Raw genomic sequence first — 19,013 nt, forward strand, 5'->3', positions numbered from 1 at the left:
GAAGGAATCCGTTCATGTGGACTGAGTAGAGGCATTGTCACCATTCAACGCTTGTGATCACTCCTTAGATCTACATCAAAGGTTTCAATCGCCACAAGAGGTAACAATTTCCATCACTGATCATGCTCATTCGTAAGGATCACTAAAGGAAAACTTTTAATTTCCGATGCGCTTTGGATCGCAATTTTCCTTCAGTGGTATCAGGTCCACTAACAAAACCATGCATCTGATATCTAGTTATTTTATATATTTTCTGCATTAATGAAGTTTATACTCACTGGAAAAGGTTTCGGTTTGATGATGATGGTGTGATGAAGGATGTTAAATCAAGTATAACTATTATGACCAAATGAGAAGTAATCAAAGAGAGATTTTCGAAAGCTAATGACATCATGAAATTGCACACCGAAGAGCGGTTGAGGAAGATTGCCTCTCCAGAAACAACATATTTGAGACCACCGTCAAAATCGGTAAAAACAAAGGGTGTCACTAAAAAGGTCAAACTAACACACAGTGACAATTCAATGAGACGATCTCCTTCATACTTTGAACATGTTGACTTACATTTTCCGGATTCTCCAACTCTAAAATCTAAAAAAAAAAGTGTTTTCAAGTGTGTTCACATTAACAAACCATCTCCTCCACCACTGTTACCAAAAATCATCCACATTGAAGAGATGTTGTTTTTTCTGCACCTATACATTGAGTGGATTCGAGCTATTTCAGGTTTGCTTGGTAAAGGAGATGAGGACCACCAATTTGTCTGCCACCAACTTATACAAGAGTTGATGATGCATAGGGAATCATACACATCCTATAAGAGAAAAAAATTACGATGCAATTCTCGATGTTCTTGTTCCTTGTGTTAGTGATCCGATACCATTTAAGAAATGGATGCGCTTCCCAAAAATGTGACATCTTATACCAAGTGTTTATGATAAAGTGTGTATTGAACTGACAAGATACAATTTCTCATAAACATTTTTTTCCACTTCGGAGTAGGTCACCTCAAAATTCATTCGGACGCATCATGGACGGCTTTCAAAAACACAATATTTTGTTCAAATTTAATTGAAATCAGAATGTCATATACCAAATACATCACTAGAGTGGATGACACATTTCACACAAGATGTTGAAACTTGGTCGGATCACTTTTTAGAAAGGATGAAAAAGTTCACCAAGTTGAACGACATTGAAAAAGAATCAAATAAGGAAAGGTCAAAGAAGGAACCACCAATAGATTTAGGTAGTTACACGTGTTTTGATACATTTTAATTTTTATTTAACAATGTAACTCATTTTTTGTATGTAATATTTTCAATGCTGTAATTTTTGGATAAGTTTCCTGTTTCTAAATTTTGCCCTGCATATTATACTAATTATGTATAAACAGTGTTCTGGATGAGTTCGGATATACATCTTCGGACACATCTCATTTTAATTGTAAAAAGATAGGATTTTATGGATGTGCATCTCTGTAATCACCCTTATGTTGTAAAAAAAATAGGGTGTGTCCTGATATGCATATCCAAAATATGTCATAATGAAATTATATGGTTTTTAAAGTCCAAATTGATCTAAAACTTGTATAAATAAGGGTCTCTCTTTCTATGCTCCTTAGAAAAACACAACAAACCAAAATGAATATATATTTTTGTCTTGCATTTGTGTATTTAAATGACACAAACCCCCCACTTCAATTTAGGATCTCCAAGGACATACCTATCATCGATCTAAAATCTAAATTGAATACTCTCCTGCGATATCTAGAAAATCGAAGAGTTGTCAAGCTTAAGTATTGTTTACCATCAATTTACAACGAAAGAAAGATACAGTTCCCCAAACTTGAACTGAAGGCGAATAAGAATTTAAAGGTTATGTGGAGTACATTGTGTCGTTACTCAACAAAGGGTTTGATTGAAGTGGATGCGACAATTGTAAGATCGACTAAAGATATTCTAAGAATGTTGCAATATTTTAAACAACATGTTTGTAATGAAATGTTAAATTTATGTTAACAATTATTTATATAATATTAAGTAGTTTAAAATTAATTTATGTTATTTTCCAATATTCTACCATTATTTATAGTTATTTATGGTATGAACTGCATCTCTAGAAAATTCATTGAATATTAAATTAAGGGTTTATGCATCTTCGAATTCAATCTAGTGTTGATGCAAAGTTGCATCTCCAAATTAAATTTTAACAAAATAAGAATATTTCGACAATTTAAACTAACAAATGTGTCAAAAAGATATATTCGGAGATACATCTCCAAATTCTATGAACTGTTGTAACTTTTTACCGTAATATTGAAGCACCCTATAACCCAATAGGGTGGGATGGGTATTCCCCTAAAAAGTTACTCCCTCCGTTCCTTTTTAAGTGTCACATTTTGACTTTTTACACATACCAAGAAAGCTAATTATTATTGTTACTTTTTAAACAATAATTCTCATTTTACCTATAATACCCTTAATTATATTCTACATTCATTTTACTTTTTCTCTCTCTGTAATAATTACATAGGGGTAATTTTGACAAAAGTGCATTTAATACTACCTTGAATTCTACAAATGACAATTAAAAAGGAACACAAATTTATCAAGAAAGTGACACTTAAAAAAGAACGGAGGGAGTAAGTTGAAAGTTAAACATCCATATATTAATATGAGCTAATGGTTTTCTAATGATTGTGATTGCTAAGTTTGCCCTATAAAATGAATCACGAATCTAAATGAGTTGAATTCCAAATCAAAGCACAGAATGTTATTTCATCTCCTTGGTAAATGGAGATTCTATCCACCTAAATTAGATGGAAAACTCTTTTTCTCATGATATTAAATCTCATATAAGCTTACAGGCTTGAGATAGGGTATGCAAATAATTTGCTTATAAGGGAAATTCAAGCACTTATTAGATTGTTTTTTTTAATAACTACTGCTTAGATATGATATTACATCTTAAATAAGTTACATAGCACAATAGTTGTACAAAAAAATGAGATTATAAGTTCAAATTAAGTGGAGTAGCTGAAACGTATCTATGAGATTCAAAAAAATTGCTGAGCAAGAAATTCAAACGTCAACTCCACTTGTCATGAAACCAACAGGAATAAATAGGATGAATGTTACGCTAGTTGGTGTCTCCGGCACTTTTTGAATCAAAAAAGGTGTTGGTAGCATTTTCTGACTCAAAAATGGCGATGTCACCTGCATTTTCTGACTGAAAAATGGAGTTGTTTGCAGCATTTTCTGAATCAAAAATGGTGGTGTCTGGAGCATTTTTTGACTCAAAAATGGTGGTGTCACCTACATTTTCAGACTGAAAAATGGAGGCCTCTGCAGCATTTCCTGAATAAAAAATGGTGGTGTCAGCAACATTTTTTGAATCAAAATTGGCATTGGCAGCATTTTCGGACTCAAACATGGTGGTGTCTGCAGCATTTTCTGACTCAAACATGGTGGTGTCTGCAGCATTTTCTGACTCAAACACGGTGGTATTTGCAGCATTGTCGGACTCAAAAATGGAGGTGTCTGCAGCATTTTCTGAATCTAAAATGCTGTTGACAGTATTTTCTGACTCAAGCATGGTTGTGTCGGCAGCATTTTCTGAATAAAAAATGGCGGTGTTGGCAGCATTTTCTGAATCAACTATGGTTGTTTCTGCAGCATTCTCAAAAATGGTCGTTTCAGCAACATTTACTGACTTAAAAAAGATGGTGTCGGCAGCATTTTCGGACTCAAAAATGGTCGTTTCAGCAACATTTTCTGACTTAAAAATGATGGTATCGGCAGCATTTTCTGACTCAAAAATGGTGGTAGCAATTTTGGTGTCAGTAGCATTTTTTGAATCAGGTCTGGTGTTGGCAGCATTTTCTGACTCAACTACGGTGGTGTAACCTGCATTTTCTGACTCAACTACGGTGGTTTTGCCTGCATTTTCTGACTCAAAAATGGAGTTGCCAACATGATTACTTGATAATTGAAGATAATTGGAAAGAGAGAATTTGGATGGGAGGATCATATGTGGCTCATTACTGCCAAGCTTCCTATGTGCAATTCCTAGGGCATATCCTAAAGCTCGCGAAACAGGAACAGCAACTGCATTTCCAATTTGACGGTACCTGTAAATAATATCACAAGAAAAATATAAGGACACTACACTCAGTTTCTTGCTATATTATCACAATGTTTTACAAGGGAATTTTGATTCTAGTCCCTCTAAAATCAGTTTCTATTTCTGCCCCTTCTTTTTTTCACTATCTACAAAATATTTTTGTTCCGTCTTTATCATAATTACATTGGGTGGTTGATACAGTACAAAACATATTTCAAACGCAGAGTTGTGACTACGGTGGACCAAAAGGGGTCCCTTTTCTGAAACAAGAGACAAAACCAAAACCCAAATCTTAGAGGGTCTATAATCAAAATTTGGTAAGATTTAGGAAAGAAAAGCATATCTAAACCTATTTTATATTCAATAAATAATGGTTTTACCTAGCTTTCACAGACCCATAAAATCTATAATAATCATGAAATCCTTGAAGCCGGGCAAATTCTCGTATAGTGAGGATTCGATCCTGCTCTGGATGTAGTACTACCTGCAAGAGTTTGAATCTATAAGAAACCAACTTTGTGATTTCTGCAACAAATTAGAGACTGCGATAAGACCTGGTTATGACAACTTGGGGAGGTTAATGCAGTAGGAACAGTCTCATCCCACCACAACCGTCCAAATGGCCTACAATACGTCCAAATATAGATCAAAAGTAATCAAATCTAAAGCAAGAAAAATAACCAGATAGATTATTGAACTGAAAAATAACCAGATAGATTATTGAACTGAAAAATGACCTCTTGGACTTCCCCTGTTCAAAAGTCAAGCAGTAATCTGGGACCTGAGATCAAACAGTAAAGTAGGTAAAGATTAACTAACTTGGTGCCGTTTGAATCCAAATACATAACCTCTCTTTCAAAACCCCAGAACTTCAACTGCATATAATAACATCTTAGTTTTCTATACATATGGTGGGTGATACAGCTTACGAGTTTGTTTGTATTGCTTCAATTGAACTGCTTCAGAGGCTAACAACCCCTTGCAAATATGTATTTATAATGAAAAAATTTCGATCAAGATCCCTTAGTTATAGGGATAAGAATGAGAGCCTATCTCTATCAAATAGGAATGAGGAATGAAAATCTTGGCTAGGGGTAGAAATAGGCTTTATTTTTGGCATGGCCTAGTCTTTTCAAAATTTTGGTCTGGCCTGAAAGCCTATTTAAAAGACTGTTCCACATTAAGGCTTTCAAATAACTCATTTTACCTATTAAGCCTTATTTTAAAAAGCATATATAGACAGACCGATAAAGCTTCATAGGCTTTTTAAAAAACATAAGTCTGGCCTATTTTATCAAATAGGCTTTTAAAAAAGGCCTAAGCCTAGCATTTTTATTAAATAGGCAAGGTCAGGCTAGGCCTTAAATAGGCAAGGCTATAGGCCCATGTAGGCCGTCCTGGCCTATTCCCATCCCTAATCTTGGCGATAACTAAATAGTAGTATATTACTCCCTCCGTTTTTTATTATAAGTCGTTTTTGACTTTTCACACGTATTAAGAAATATAATAATTGTGATATGAAAATGAGAAATTATGAAGGATTTTACAAAATTATCCTTCATTAATGATATTGGAAAGACAAATTGACATAATTGAAAGAGAGAATAATAAATATTTAAGGGTATAATAGGAAAAATAACATTTAATGATTCATTGATATTATAAAAAGACTTATATTGTGGTGCAAAATATTTTTCCAAAGTGAGTTATAATAAAAAACAGAGGTATTATTATTATTATTAATGATGTAATTGTTTCGTTGCTGTGCCATGTTCTCTTTTATTCCACACACACAATCCACGGTCTAGTGTGATGAGATAAGAGTCATGAATTGCAAATAGCACATGCCAAAAGTCCACTATTTAAAGCCACTATTTAGGCCATAAAATGCCATGACTCCGCCATCCTTCACCAATTGGCAGTGGTTGGCAAGAAATCCAGCACCACAGTCTGCCATGGCTACTATTAGACAATAACTGAGATCCACGCCAATTAGGGATATGGCCAAAGTAATCCGTATAACTCTGGGGCAAGTTTTTACCACACAGATTGGTTTTATGGAGTTATGTTAGTTCTCCCAAACTCTAAGAATATTCATTTATTATGTCTTAATTAACTAATATCTAATGAAAGCAATATAAAGACTTACCAATGGCTTTCCAGATGGTAGCAATGGAATTTTCTCTACTGGGTGTGGCTTGACCACATTGTCAGCTCCAACAATTATACCAGGAAGATTGCGGAAATTTGCTCCCTGCAGTAATATTAAATTAAAGGTTGTTCAAGGAATGGCACAAGTGCAATACATGAACTTGATCCAGAATACAACCTTCTGTTTGGGTATTTGACAAACGCGTAGGTAGTCATCTTCAGACATAAAGTGAGGTCGGTGATCATATAATAAATGATTTTGCTCTGCTGTTCCATTTAATGTGGATCCAGTCATCTCTACTCAAAATGAATAACAAGTGAACAAGATGAGCCAATGCTTGATCCATATATTTATTGCTAAAATACATTAACAATAAAAAGGGATCTGCGTACAGCATATGTAAACTAAGTGGACTTTGATAAAAACAAAGGAATACCAGCCATTAAAATAAATTCAACAAAGACTTAATAAACCGAATCTAGAAAAAAAAATAGGTGCATTTATTTTAATTTTGAAATGACAAAAGAATGTGGAGTCAACTATCATAGAAAATTGTTATATTTAATATGAAATTGACGTATGGGACATCCATGGCAACCAGTTTGCATGGGAGTTTCTTTTTTCCTATATACACAAATGGGAAAGATAGACGGCGATTGGAGACACAACCACTTATAACAATGTAGATAAGCAAACTATGTTTTATGAATACTAAATATATTTTTTATTATTACAAATTATGCACTCAAGGGAAGGCTCTATTACCATACTTAGTTGACCGTATATATCTTTGAAATTCTGTTTCTGGAGGATTTTTGTAAGCCATTTCGTCCCGAGTTTCAAAGTTTGTGACCTACAATATTGAATCAAGTTAAAGTTATGTTAAAACCAGTAAACATAAAGGAAAAGGCTTCTCTAACAGTACGATTGTGTAAAATGTAAGACTTTACCACACCAGAATTTAATCAATATCTCTGCTTTTTGAATAAATGAAGGGTGAATATAACATTAGTAGTTCACTATAAAAACCAAGGTCAATTAAGAGAAGCCTTGTCCAAACATAAAAAGTCAAGCAAAGGCAAGTCGTTACAGGAGGAAGATCGGAGATGGCATCTTGAATAACAACAGCTTTCTCTAATTCTCGTTTATGGTCCTCATCATAAGCAACAGTATTACGCTGCAAACAAAAGCCAAAAGCTAGTGAAAAATAGAAAGAACTCCAGATAAAATTATTTTACAAAACAGAGTAAGGATTAATACCTCATACTCAGGTGGAGGCCAGTATCTAACAATAACATCATGTGTTGGCAATGGAAATTGGGGTAGGACCTGGAAAAAATAGCAAACCATAGAAAAGTAATATAAATTTTTTTAGATCAATGAAAATTAAGAAATTTACTTCATACAAGAATTTGATGTGCTTAATACAAGTCATATAATTAATGTTATGTAAAGTTGATGTGTTTCTTAACAAAATGCAGAAAATTTACTATATGCAAGAATCTGATGTGATGAATAAAAGGAATTAGATCAGTGAGTAAAATTGATATGCTAATGAAGAAAGTGCCCTTGGCAGAAAATGATTGGAAGATATTTAATGAAAGACAAATTTTCAGTTGAAAGGAACCCATCAAAACTTCACGTTTGGGCTGCATTTCATTCACATTGGCGGTTTGAGAGCCCGGTTGTCTATTTCTAGAAGATTTGCCCTAGAGGATAGTTTTATGTCCTTTGAATCATAGTAAAATTCATCTTCGAGATCTTCTACTTTCTGAAAACAGATATGCTCCTGATATATTTCTATATAGACATGTGTGTAGTAAGCAAACGAGAGATCTATCCTCTGCCTATGTTGTGCTCGCTTATCTTATGTAGCTTGTCCAAAGCCCGGAAAAAAGAGAAGGAATTGTGTCGGATTGTCAATAGCCAACATAAAACATTATCAAATCTTTATGAAATAGATAGAAGATGTGATTTTGTTAATCGTATGTTGTCAGTCGTAAGTAATGTGTTGTATGACTTGCATATCTCAAGTACATCACATATTTGTAAGAACAACTACATTAATGCATTGATAAACATGAGTTCTCAGACTTTTGAGAAAGAATTTAGTAAATAAAGTAATTGTTATGTAACTTAGAAGTCTACAAAAGTAATCGACACTAAACTTGCTTTTAAACTTGAAATATTTGCACAATTGAAATCAATGGAAATTGGTGAGCAGGAGAATTTATTGTCATGTGCCTACATGAGAGCAAGCTTGTTCCTACACTTCTGTTTTTAATCGGTGGTAGATAGAAAATATGATATCCCTAAATGGGATAAACATAATAGTAGATAAGATTTGGTAGAATAACATAGTGGATCTTAGAAGGGTCGGAGATGATCACAACATTATTGTTTTTGGAGAAACAAGAAACCCTTAATACATGTTATTTACAGAAGATGTTTTGGTGGAAATAGAAGGTAGTAAACAAGAGTGGTGGTAGTGAACCTTAGAATAATATAGGTTCCATTTAACAATAAGTAAAAATGGAATATATGAAATGCAACTTTATCCGGGTACAAACTAGAATTGTGATAGTTCTTTGATATTTGTGAGAGTGATGGATAGAATGATAAACTAAATATTATTGATAGAGTAATTCTACAGTAACTACCAGCAGGAGCAGTTACAGAACAAAAGGAAATTACAACTGCTGCAATAGAAATAATAAACTAATGAGTAGCATAATTTTCTAGGAATTAGAGAGTCCGGTCTCTCCCGAGCTAATTCACATAAAACAACCGAGTCTTCTCGGTTTCCTACCCTTTTTCAATTTAAAATATGCAATTAACTTAAAGTGGGCCCTATTAATTGGGTCTGCACCAAGCACATTGTCTTGGAGGTAATAGATACAACATGTCACATAGTTTAGGTATCTTGGGTACAAAAACAAAGAAATAGTAGAAGTTCAAATTTATAATTAAGCTAGATAAAAAAATAGTAGAAGTTCAAAAATATAATTCAAGCAAATGAGGAATATTCTAGTGTTATTTCTGATAGAAAGGAACAATTAAAGTTAAAAGGAAAAAAATGTGAACGGTACACTAATAATGTAGTATGGTACTGATTATTAGACTGTAAAAGGAGCATAAGTGAGAAGTTATGACAATATTGTCTTGGTTGAGTGACACCATACATCAGGAACTAGTGTATTTAACAAGAAAAGAAAATGACATCTATTGATGACAAGACAGTAGAATCATGCATAAATCTGATTGAAAATTTATTGATAGAGCAAAATTGCATCATTTGATATGTAGCTTACCCCAACCACTGGAAAAATACTTTGGTTACTATTCTTGAGGTACAACCATGAATGTTAGAAATGGCAGTAGCTAACTATGTAGCACCGACACCTCAGAAAAAAGTTGTGTCCGTGTCTCGGACACCTGCATCGACACTTGTGATTACATCTAATTTATTCATTTTTTCAAATTATTATTGGTGTCGTCATGTGAATGCTGGGGTCGTGTTTGGCGTGTCCTATAGCTTCATAGGTAGCTAATGCATATGTTTAATGTATTGATGGAAAGAGACATTTGCGTTCCCTTAAAGTTGGGTCACTTAACATAGGCATAGGCTTTAAAATATATTTTTAAAAGAGAGAGAGAGAGATGTGTTAGTTTTCAATGCCACGTTCATCAAATTTACTAAATATCAAATTATAAAACACACCTCATCGGGATGAGCCCCCCACATGAAAACGCGCAATCGAAATTGTGGAAGACCATAACACCCAGCTGCAACAATTCCCAATCTTGCTTGGTAATTCATATGTACCAAACGACCTAAAGCATATCTTCCAAGTGAACCCTTGTCAAATCTTAATATGTCAACCACATTCTCCATTAAAACATACTTAGGCTTTAAATATTTCACTATATCCATGAAAACTACTATCTGATGATTTCTTTCATCATCCAGTGGTGATTCCATGTTTCTATAGCGATTATATCCACTAATTCCTTGACATGGAGGACCTCCACAAACAACATCAACTTCACCCTGAAATAATTTTAAGCAACAATTCTAATTAAAATGCAAAACCCTCAGATTTTTTTAGATTTACACCGTAAAAAATACTACTTACAGGAAGAGGCAAGAGTTTTGATTGTATCCCCTCTCTCACAAAATCCTGAATGATTTGCTTACAATTGCTACATATACAAATAATAATAATAATAATAATAATAATAATAATAATAATAATAATAATAAGTATGGATGCACTAAAAATAGTTAAAATTATCAATCATTGGAAAGAATCAAGTTATATACCGTAAGTTTTCAATTGGTTCCCATGTATCTTCACTTTCATCATAACCTTTCCAGTTCACCTACAAAAGAAATTCATGAATATTCTCAGAGATTTCAATATGGAAACATATGAATAGACGATTAGACAGTAAACTTGTTAAAAGTATTGTATAACTTTAGAACTTGTTTATTCCAATGAAAGGATGCTCCCTTTATAGGAAAGAGTACATAAAGACACTCAATAATAAACCACAAAAAAAATAAAATCAAACAGTGTCAACAAAACTAATAATTTTCTCAGAGATTCATGAATATTCTCAGAGATTTCAATATGGAAACATATGAGTAGCCGATTAGACAGTAAACTTGTCAAAAGTATTGTATAACTTGATTATTCCAATGAAAGGATGCTCCTTTTATAGGAAAGAGTACATAAAGACACTCAATAATAAACCACAATAAAAATAAAATCAGTGTCAACAAAACTAATAATTTTTCGCCATTAGATGTATTGGGCTGGTGATGTATACTAGTAGAGTCTGCAGCACTTTAAAGTTTATTGAACATTAACAAAATCTGATTGGTCGCTTAGGACAATGTTATCTTAAAATTTACAAAACTACGCGGAATTGAGTTTGGAAAAAGTTTGATTTTAGATATGCCAACATTTTCTATTCCGTCATCGTTATTAACTGAAAAATAGGAGGGGGAAAATCACGTGTCTCCTTTCATTTGTATATATAACTAAAGAAAATTCAATTAAAATGAAATTTATTCATAAATAAGATGCAAGTTATTTTGATAAAAAAAATAATGCAAAAATAAATCACTTCACATAATAGATACTGCAATTACTGGATATCCAAAAGGTTTGGGCTTTAGATTTAACAGTGTAAAGGTCTTTAATCCTAGTGCTCACCAAACAATTCAGAAGCAGTTTTTCTCATTTGCATCATTTTTTAACGTAGTAAAATTGTTCTCATGCGTATTTTGTGTAGTCTTTGAAGTGAATTTTGATAGAAACAGGTACCAAACAATAAAGTTTAATAGTAATTATATGAATTTCCAAGAAATGCAAGAGTCTTGGTTCTCTCCCTCCCAAATACTAATGGCTGCTCTTAGATTTTGTAACAGCTACAAATAACGTTTATAATGGCTGTTCTTAAACCTGTAACGGTTACTTTACAGAATAGAACAGCCAAATTCAATTTTGGTTTCTAGTAATTCTTAAGGTCCAACAAATTTTTAACACTGCCTTTGTTTAAATCTCACTTGATTTTTTTTTCTGTTTCTCTTTAACCAATGAAGGCAGAAAACAAAGCCTTTTTTAAATTTGCATGCCTTTTTATAACCCACAGTTGTCAACATCTAATTAGAAAATTGTATAACCAAAAAATGTATCGGAACTTGAAACAATGGCAAATACTAGTCACTTGAAGGTGACATATCTAAAAACAAGTAACTAAATCTGCATACATATTGCAAGAAGACTAAAGTTTTATTTGGAAGAAAAAAAGAAGCCAAAAATAGACAGAAATTAGATTTATTACCTTCAAATATAGACCATGTTTTCCTGTTTGACTGGGATCACCGTAGCATATATCAACTAACCTAGATACTTCAAGTTCATCATCCGAATTATCATCAGCTTGAGAATTCACTTTCTTCTTTCCTCCTGAACTCCTTGACCGTATTGGAGTTTTTCTTTCTGTGTCACCAACATTATACCGTTTGCATAGCTTTTCCCACTCCTTCAATAGTTGCAGAAAGTCCTCTGCAGATTCATTTCTCACCTATACAATAGAATTCAAAAAATATTATATGGAATCAGAAAATTTATCAACCAACAAATTTGTAGAAGATAGTCAGAGCACTTACATGAGTATCTGGATGGTTTAGTTTCAAGCTTTTAGTTGCAGATTTATCACTATCAACAGCCCATCTCTGAGCAAAAAAGCAAACAATAGAAGATCAGTGTATAACAATGACATACAATGTAATTTGTGAAATACAAATAACTTCAGTACAAATATGAATTTCATGTATAATTACCGCGACAAGATTAACTGATGATAGTTTGGCACCTAAGCACAGTCCGGTTGACATGCCACCACAGCCAGAATAGAGATCTAGCAATGTCAGTTCTGTCCTGTGCAATTCAGGACTAGGTAGGCTCTTGGAAATAGTAGATGCCTCTGTTGAGAGACTCTCAAGCACAGCAGGTTGCGATGACTCCTTAATCTTAACAACATTATCTAAGAAATATAGACATTTTTTAGCTATAAATCTGAACAAAACAACACATATTTTATAAACTTAGTTTGAATATCTCAACTTGCAGTTTTAAATGATCACTCAAATTGCACTTTGTTGTCAATTCAACAGTTAAACATATTTTATAGATGAATTTTTAGCTAAAACTTGAGATCACTACAAAAAATGAATTATTGTGTTCATCAAACAAACATGACAACTGCAAGAAGCACACTGAACAGAATTATTTTCCTATTTCTAAACTACTTTTTTTTTCTTCCTGTCAAGGCACTTCTGCCTCCCAATTCCTTGTCTAGTGATAGATTAAACAAGAAAATTTTGGTATAGAAAAGACCAAAAGCATCTTGCACTCACTCAAGGCATACCTGTTGGTATTTTGCAGAATGTAGAGTATTCAACACAATATTCCATATCATAATAGAAGTTAGATGGTGAAACAGAAGTCAACTTCAGACCAACCTGCAAGAAATCACACAGAAAAAAAAAAACTAGCAATTATTACATGCAAAAACAGAAATATAAACCTCAAAATTGACAAGGCAGAAGTCCCTCATCAGATGAAGTTGTGAGCAAATAGAAAAAACAAGAAAGATCTTAAACTGAGTTTTGTCATACCTTAGGTTTTATGTATCTAACATTCACTTTCTCTATTATGGAATCTATTAAGTTATCATTCATTATTGATGAATAGAACAAACGCCTCTTGTCATGATAATCACCTGCATCTTTGACAACCTGTGATAAAATCAGAAGCAATAATTCAATGACATATATTTCAACATAACTAAATAAATATCATGAGATACTCGGTACTCACTGTATCTTGAATTCTGTAAAACCATTGGACCCGGAAATAATTTTTCCTATCAGTAGTTTGAAAAAATTCAACAATCTTGCCAATATGTTTTTGTTCTTCTTCACCCTGTAAGAATCACATCGAATATAAGTATAACTAGCTCTCATTGTGTTCATAGAATCACGAGATTTTGCAGTAGACAGATGTCACTGATATCCATATATTACTCTGCTGGCTCTTCATAGGAGGACAGTAGAAAGATTAATATGACTAGCCATACTCACAAGCAAGTTTTAAGGATATACTCGTACACCTTTAATAATAAAGTTGATGAACATGAACATACAGCAGTATCCTTTGAGGAATTTAATTAGAAGAAAATAGAAAAAGTGATAGTGTGGAGATCTATGTTGTTAATAGCAGCACTATAGCAGGCAATAGGAGAATCAGGGTCTGGTGCAATGCTAGATGCAGGTGCGATCTGTTTTTCTGTAGCAGATTTAGCAGCCACGAATAGTAGTGGAATAGTATATTAGTAACTAAATTACCACGTAGCCAAGGAAGTTAAAATTGACATCCTACATAGAATCGGGAAGGGGAGTGTGAAAAGATCCCACGTCGACTACTGATATCGACAAAATACCCCTTAAAAGGCTTTAACAATCCTCGCTGCTTGAGCTAACTTTTGGGATTTGATTAGGCGTAGTCCAAAATCTAAGACTATGTTTGGATACGCTAAAACTAACGGAGCGGAATGGAATAAATATGTCATTCCATTGTTTGGGTATTTCATAACGGAATAGAGCAATTTTCTCATTCCGCTCAAATCGGAGGGTATAAAGAGCGATGGAAAATGATGGAATGCATTCCAGCATGTTCCACCCAATTCCATTCATTTTTAATTAAACCAAACAATGGTGTGTATATATATATATATATATATATATATATATATATATATATATATATATATATAATGAGAGAGGGAGGGAGAGAGAGAGAGAGAGAGAGAGAGAGAGAGAGAGAGAGAGAGAGAGAGAGAGAGAGAGAGAGAGAGAGAGAGAGAGAGAGAGAGAGAGAGAGAGAGAGAGAGAGAGAGAGAGAGAGAGAGAGAGAGAGAGAGAGAGAGAGAGAGAGAGAGAGAGAGAGAGAGAGAGAGAGAGAGAGAGAGAGAGAGAGAGAGAGAGAGAGAGAGAGAGAGAGAGAGAGAGAGAGAGAGAGAGAGAGAGAGAGAGAGAGCGAGAGAGAGAGAGGAGAGAGAGAGGGGGGGGGGGAGGGGGGGGGGGGGGGGGGGGGAGAGAGGGAGAGGGAGGAGCCCATGTACTCAAGACTAAATCTTAATGACTAGTCAAAAAAAACTCTTACACTAGTGATTAGTCTAAGAAAACACATTTTCTGGAAATCAATATACATTATTTTGTAAAATAAGGAGAGAAGTAAAGAGATAGGAACTCTAATATGAGTTCATTAGAGGAAATTTTAGAGTAGAAGTAAAGGATGTAAAATAGGCTACATGCCTAGCCTTAGTTAAGAGTTTGCAAAATGAAATTTAACTTGTTTCAATAGTTGATGCTGCACAAGTTCAGGTAAAATTGAAATGTCGTGGAAAGATACGGAAGCAATATGGTTAGATAAAAGTATATATAATAAAGAAAAAAATTGATGTTACTAACTAATCCAAACTTAAATAAATTGGTAACTACGGTCATAATAGTTGCACTACTAAGTTAATGTACACAGTAAACCTATAACAAGTTTTGCTTAGGTGACAAACAAACAGATAAAATACCATGTTTCCTGAACTATGCACTTACTTTTATAAATGCACAATCACCAATTTTGAAAATGCAGTTCCCAATTTTAGCTTGGGCATAATGGCATTTAACATTTATAATAGTCTCGTCTTCTTCATCCTCACTATGATATCAGCCATGTCAAAAAGAAAAAATACAGTGAAAATTTTAGAAAACTTATCATCTGAGAAACAGTGTTAAAATCGCTAGCGTTGAATTTATGAATAAGTCGGTACTTACTTTATTTTGAACACTTTATCTTTACATTGTTTGTCCTGCAATTTTCAACAGAAAAATCAGATAAAAAGAAGAAATGCTTAATAAGTTAGTTATGGGAAATGAAAATGGTTAATATTTTCTTCTCTTTTTGCGTATGGCATAATGTAGTTATAATAACATGAAAAGCATACTAAAAGAATCAGGCCAACAACCTTCAATTCATAGCGCCATCCCCATCTTTCACGAGCTTCATCATCGGGTATTGGATCACCAATGAATGAAGAAATGCTTTTCTCATCCATACTTCCATTTGCAAAAGAAGCAGATGATTTAAATTTCTTTTTTGAAGGATTGCCTTGTAGCACAGACAAAGCAAAATAATCAGCATTTGTTCGGCCATTTTCAACCCAGGCTGAGGTTGTGATTTCCTCCGGAGACAGTGCCGGGCAGTCAATACCATCAACTTCAGGGGAATGCTGTTCCACTGATGAATTAGACAATTCAATGGAAGATGAAATTACTTTTCTAGTTTTCTCATTCCCGTTTGAAGACCTGCATCTTCGAAGCTGCGTGACTCAAGAATCAGAATACAGAATCTTTTATCATGAAATACTAAGAAAAAACAATATCAAAGGTTGCAGGTATGTCAACAATCGCACATTGTGCCAATGTGTTGTTACATATAATACTAGTGGAGAAAACCAGATACAAAAAAAAAAATGAAAGTAGTTTAGGTTGAGGACGTAAGAACTAAAGTAACAACACATTAAGAATCAAATACACTTCAACAACAACAATAATAAGAATAATAGAATTGTGCATTGCTTGGGAAAGTAACTTAATTAAACACTTATGCGTAGATCATTTCTATAATCAAAGAAGAAATGTGGTTAAATTGTTATTTTATAAGTAATCAATTTTTCGGCCAGGTAAACTAGCTTAGTTGGTAGCTCTAGCTTCTAGGAAGCTCCAATTACAGGAATGCGGAGAACCCATGACACTCAAATTATTCACATTTAAGGGGTTAAATTCTGGCCATTAAACCTAAGAAAAAGTTAGTACATTTTTCATAAGTTATCCAGCAAGGTTACCGGAGTAAGCTAAAAATAGCCTATGGGTGTTTCACAAGTTATTTCCATAAATTTCTATCAAAAGCATTACAGCAAATGTGCTTATGAAAACAAGACTATTTAACAAAATAGGAGAGAAGCATGCGGTAATTGCTGAATTGGTCTACTATACCACAGCCCAAAGAGTAAATATTGAAATGCTTCCTGAATGAAATAAACTTTTAAAATTTATTTAATATATAACTTTAGAATTGAAAATATAATCAGTTAAATAAACAGCATAAAATTGAAATAATAGACACAAGCTTGATATTTGGTTATAGTATTTATATTTTATTTTAGGATATACTATATATCTTTAATATCCATTAATTTTTTGGACAAGTAAACATCCATTTATTAAGAAATTATATGATTTAATAACCGTGCACATAACGTGATGAACTTTTATGCACACATTGAATCATATTCATATCACGATGATGCAATATGAAGGCTTATAATAGTATTTTTAAAACAGAACGTTTATATATAAAGGGAATAATTGTTATCCACAAAAAAGTTTTTTAACATCCATAAATATTACTTTAAATAAAATAAAGTTAAATTAAATTCAGATATGATTTAAAATATGACGTCACTGTGGATAACAAATAAAACCTTTTATAAAAAAACACGAAAACCAAACTGATAAAAAAAGTTAATAATAAGTGTCAAAAAAAACGATTGTAATAGGTAATAATAAATAAAAAATTCCGAAAAACAAAGTTAGAGTTTTTTTTAGAGTTTAACTATACAATTAACATAGAATTTTCCATATATATATAAGCAATTTTATATAATTATCCAATTAAATCTCTTTATAACTTAACTTGTAACAAAATTTCCAAAAATATTTTAACAAATATTCACGGTGAAATCTGATTTAATTGAATAATTGTGTAAAGTTTTATTTACAACTTTCCAGGCATAATTCTTGAACTAAAAAAATCGAGATTATCCTTAAAACGTAAAATTATCCACAAAATAAAGATTATTATCGCGCAGAAAAAAGAAAAACACTGAAACAAAGAAAGAAAAGGAGAAAAGAGAGAATTATGAGCAACGCACCTTAACAGCACGAGAAGAAGGGTCCGTTCCGTCGGATTCAACGGATAATCTCGGCGACCGTCGTCGATTCTCATCCGACGATTTTATCTCAGAAACCCTACCTTTTCTCCGCGACGATCCTCCAGAAGAACCTACATTGCGACCATTTGCATCGGCAAGATCCGATTTCGGCGGAGGAGATTGCATGGAGTCATCTGCATGCTCTATCGGGAGCACCTTCGGCGGCGATCCCTCCGTCATTTGGACGTTAACGACGGAGAAGTGGTGAATTGAATTGAGTTAGGTTAAAGTTTGGAAGAGTGAGAGAGGGGTGAGGTTTTGGTTTTGAATAAGATCTAAATCTCGAAAATGTTAGAAGCAGGGTTTTGCTTCTTTTTTTTTTGTTGTTGACCGTTTCAGAGTGAATTGGTTAATGTGTTGGAAAATGTAAATCGTGTGAGTGAGGTGAGAAGTAAAGGAAAGAATAGTGTGTAGTACAGTTGTGTGTGGTGGAATTTAGTTTCACTGCGAATCTAATCTAATCTAACAACACGGTGACCCAAAAAAGTACTCTCACTTCAGTGTCAACTTAAAATGCTCTTATAGAATTTTACACAAATTAAAAGCTCAGTTTAAACGCACAAAAAATAAAGAACTCTTTATATCACCTAATAAAAATTATAGGACTCCGTGAATTTTTTTTTTAAATATCCAAAATTTTAAAAAAAATTTCAAAATTAACCATTTTTTCAAAAAAATTACACAAATGGGCAAAATTTGCCCTAATTGTGTACATAGGCGCCACCCTAGTTGGCGCCTACCCTTAATGGGTAGGGCAAGTCGCCACTAGGAGTGGCGCCTATGCCCAATCCCTTTTTTTTTTTTTTTTTTTTTTTTTTTTTTTTTTAAATGTTTTATTAATTTTTTTTTTTTAATTTTTTTTTTTTTAAATATTAGATATTTGATAAATATATTTTTTTATAAATTATATTAATTTATATTAACACTTATATATAAATAAAATTATTACAAGATATATATATATATTAATTTATATATATTAATTTATATATATATATATATATATATATATATATATATATATATATATATATATTAATTTAATTTATAAACAATTAATATTATACACATTTAATTAATATATATAAATATTTATTTACAAGATATATAT

General features: G+C 32.9%; 1 protein-coding gene across 1 annotated transcript; it reads right to left on the reverse strand.

Moving 5' to 3' along the window:
* Positions 1-2,748: 2,748 nt before the first annotated feature.
* On the reverse strand, positions 2,749-18,376 carry LOC127074849 (DNA (cytosine-5)-methyltransferase CMT3). The gene is made up of 22 exons (XM_051016247.1): positions 17,843-18,376; positions 15,875-16,228; positions 15,684-15,718; positions 15,465-15,567; positions 13,672-13,776; positions 13,470-13,589; positions 13,220-13,313; positions 12,633-12,835; positions 12,459-12,524; positions 12,131-12,373; positions 10,602-10,660; positions 10,414-10,480; positions 9,999-10,328; positions 7,538-7,606; positions 7,368-7,454; positions 7,043-7,130; positions 6,455-6,573; positions 6,275-6,379; positions 4,863-4,906; positions 4,680-4,749; positions 4,506-4,609; positions 2,749-4,132 (listed from the first exon to the last, which is right to left on the reverse strand). Exons 1-22 carry the CDS (start codon positions 18,080-18,082, stop codon positions 3,142-3,144), a joined length of 3,696 nt encoding a protein of 1,231 aa, XP_050872204.1. The 5' UTR covers positions 18,083-18,376; the 3' UTR covers positions 2,749-3,141.
* Positions 18,377-19,013: the final 637 nt, after the last annotated feature.

Source organism: Lathyrus oleraceus, chromosome 4, assembly GCF_024323335.1.
Source record: "Lathyrus oleraceus cultivar Zhongwan6 chromosome 4, CAAS_Psat_ZW6_1.0, whole genome shotgun sequence".
Lineage (NCBI taxonomy): Eukaryota > Viridiplantae > Streptophyta > Magnoliopsida > Fabales > Fabaceae > Lathyrus > Lathyrus oleraceus.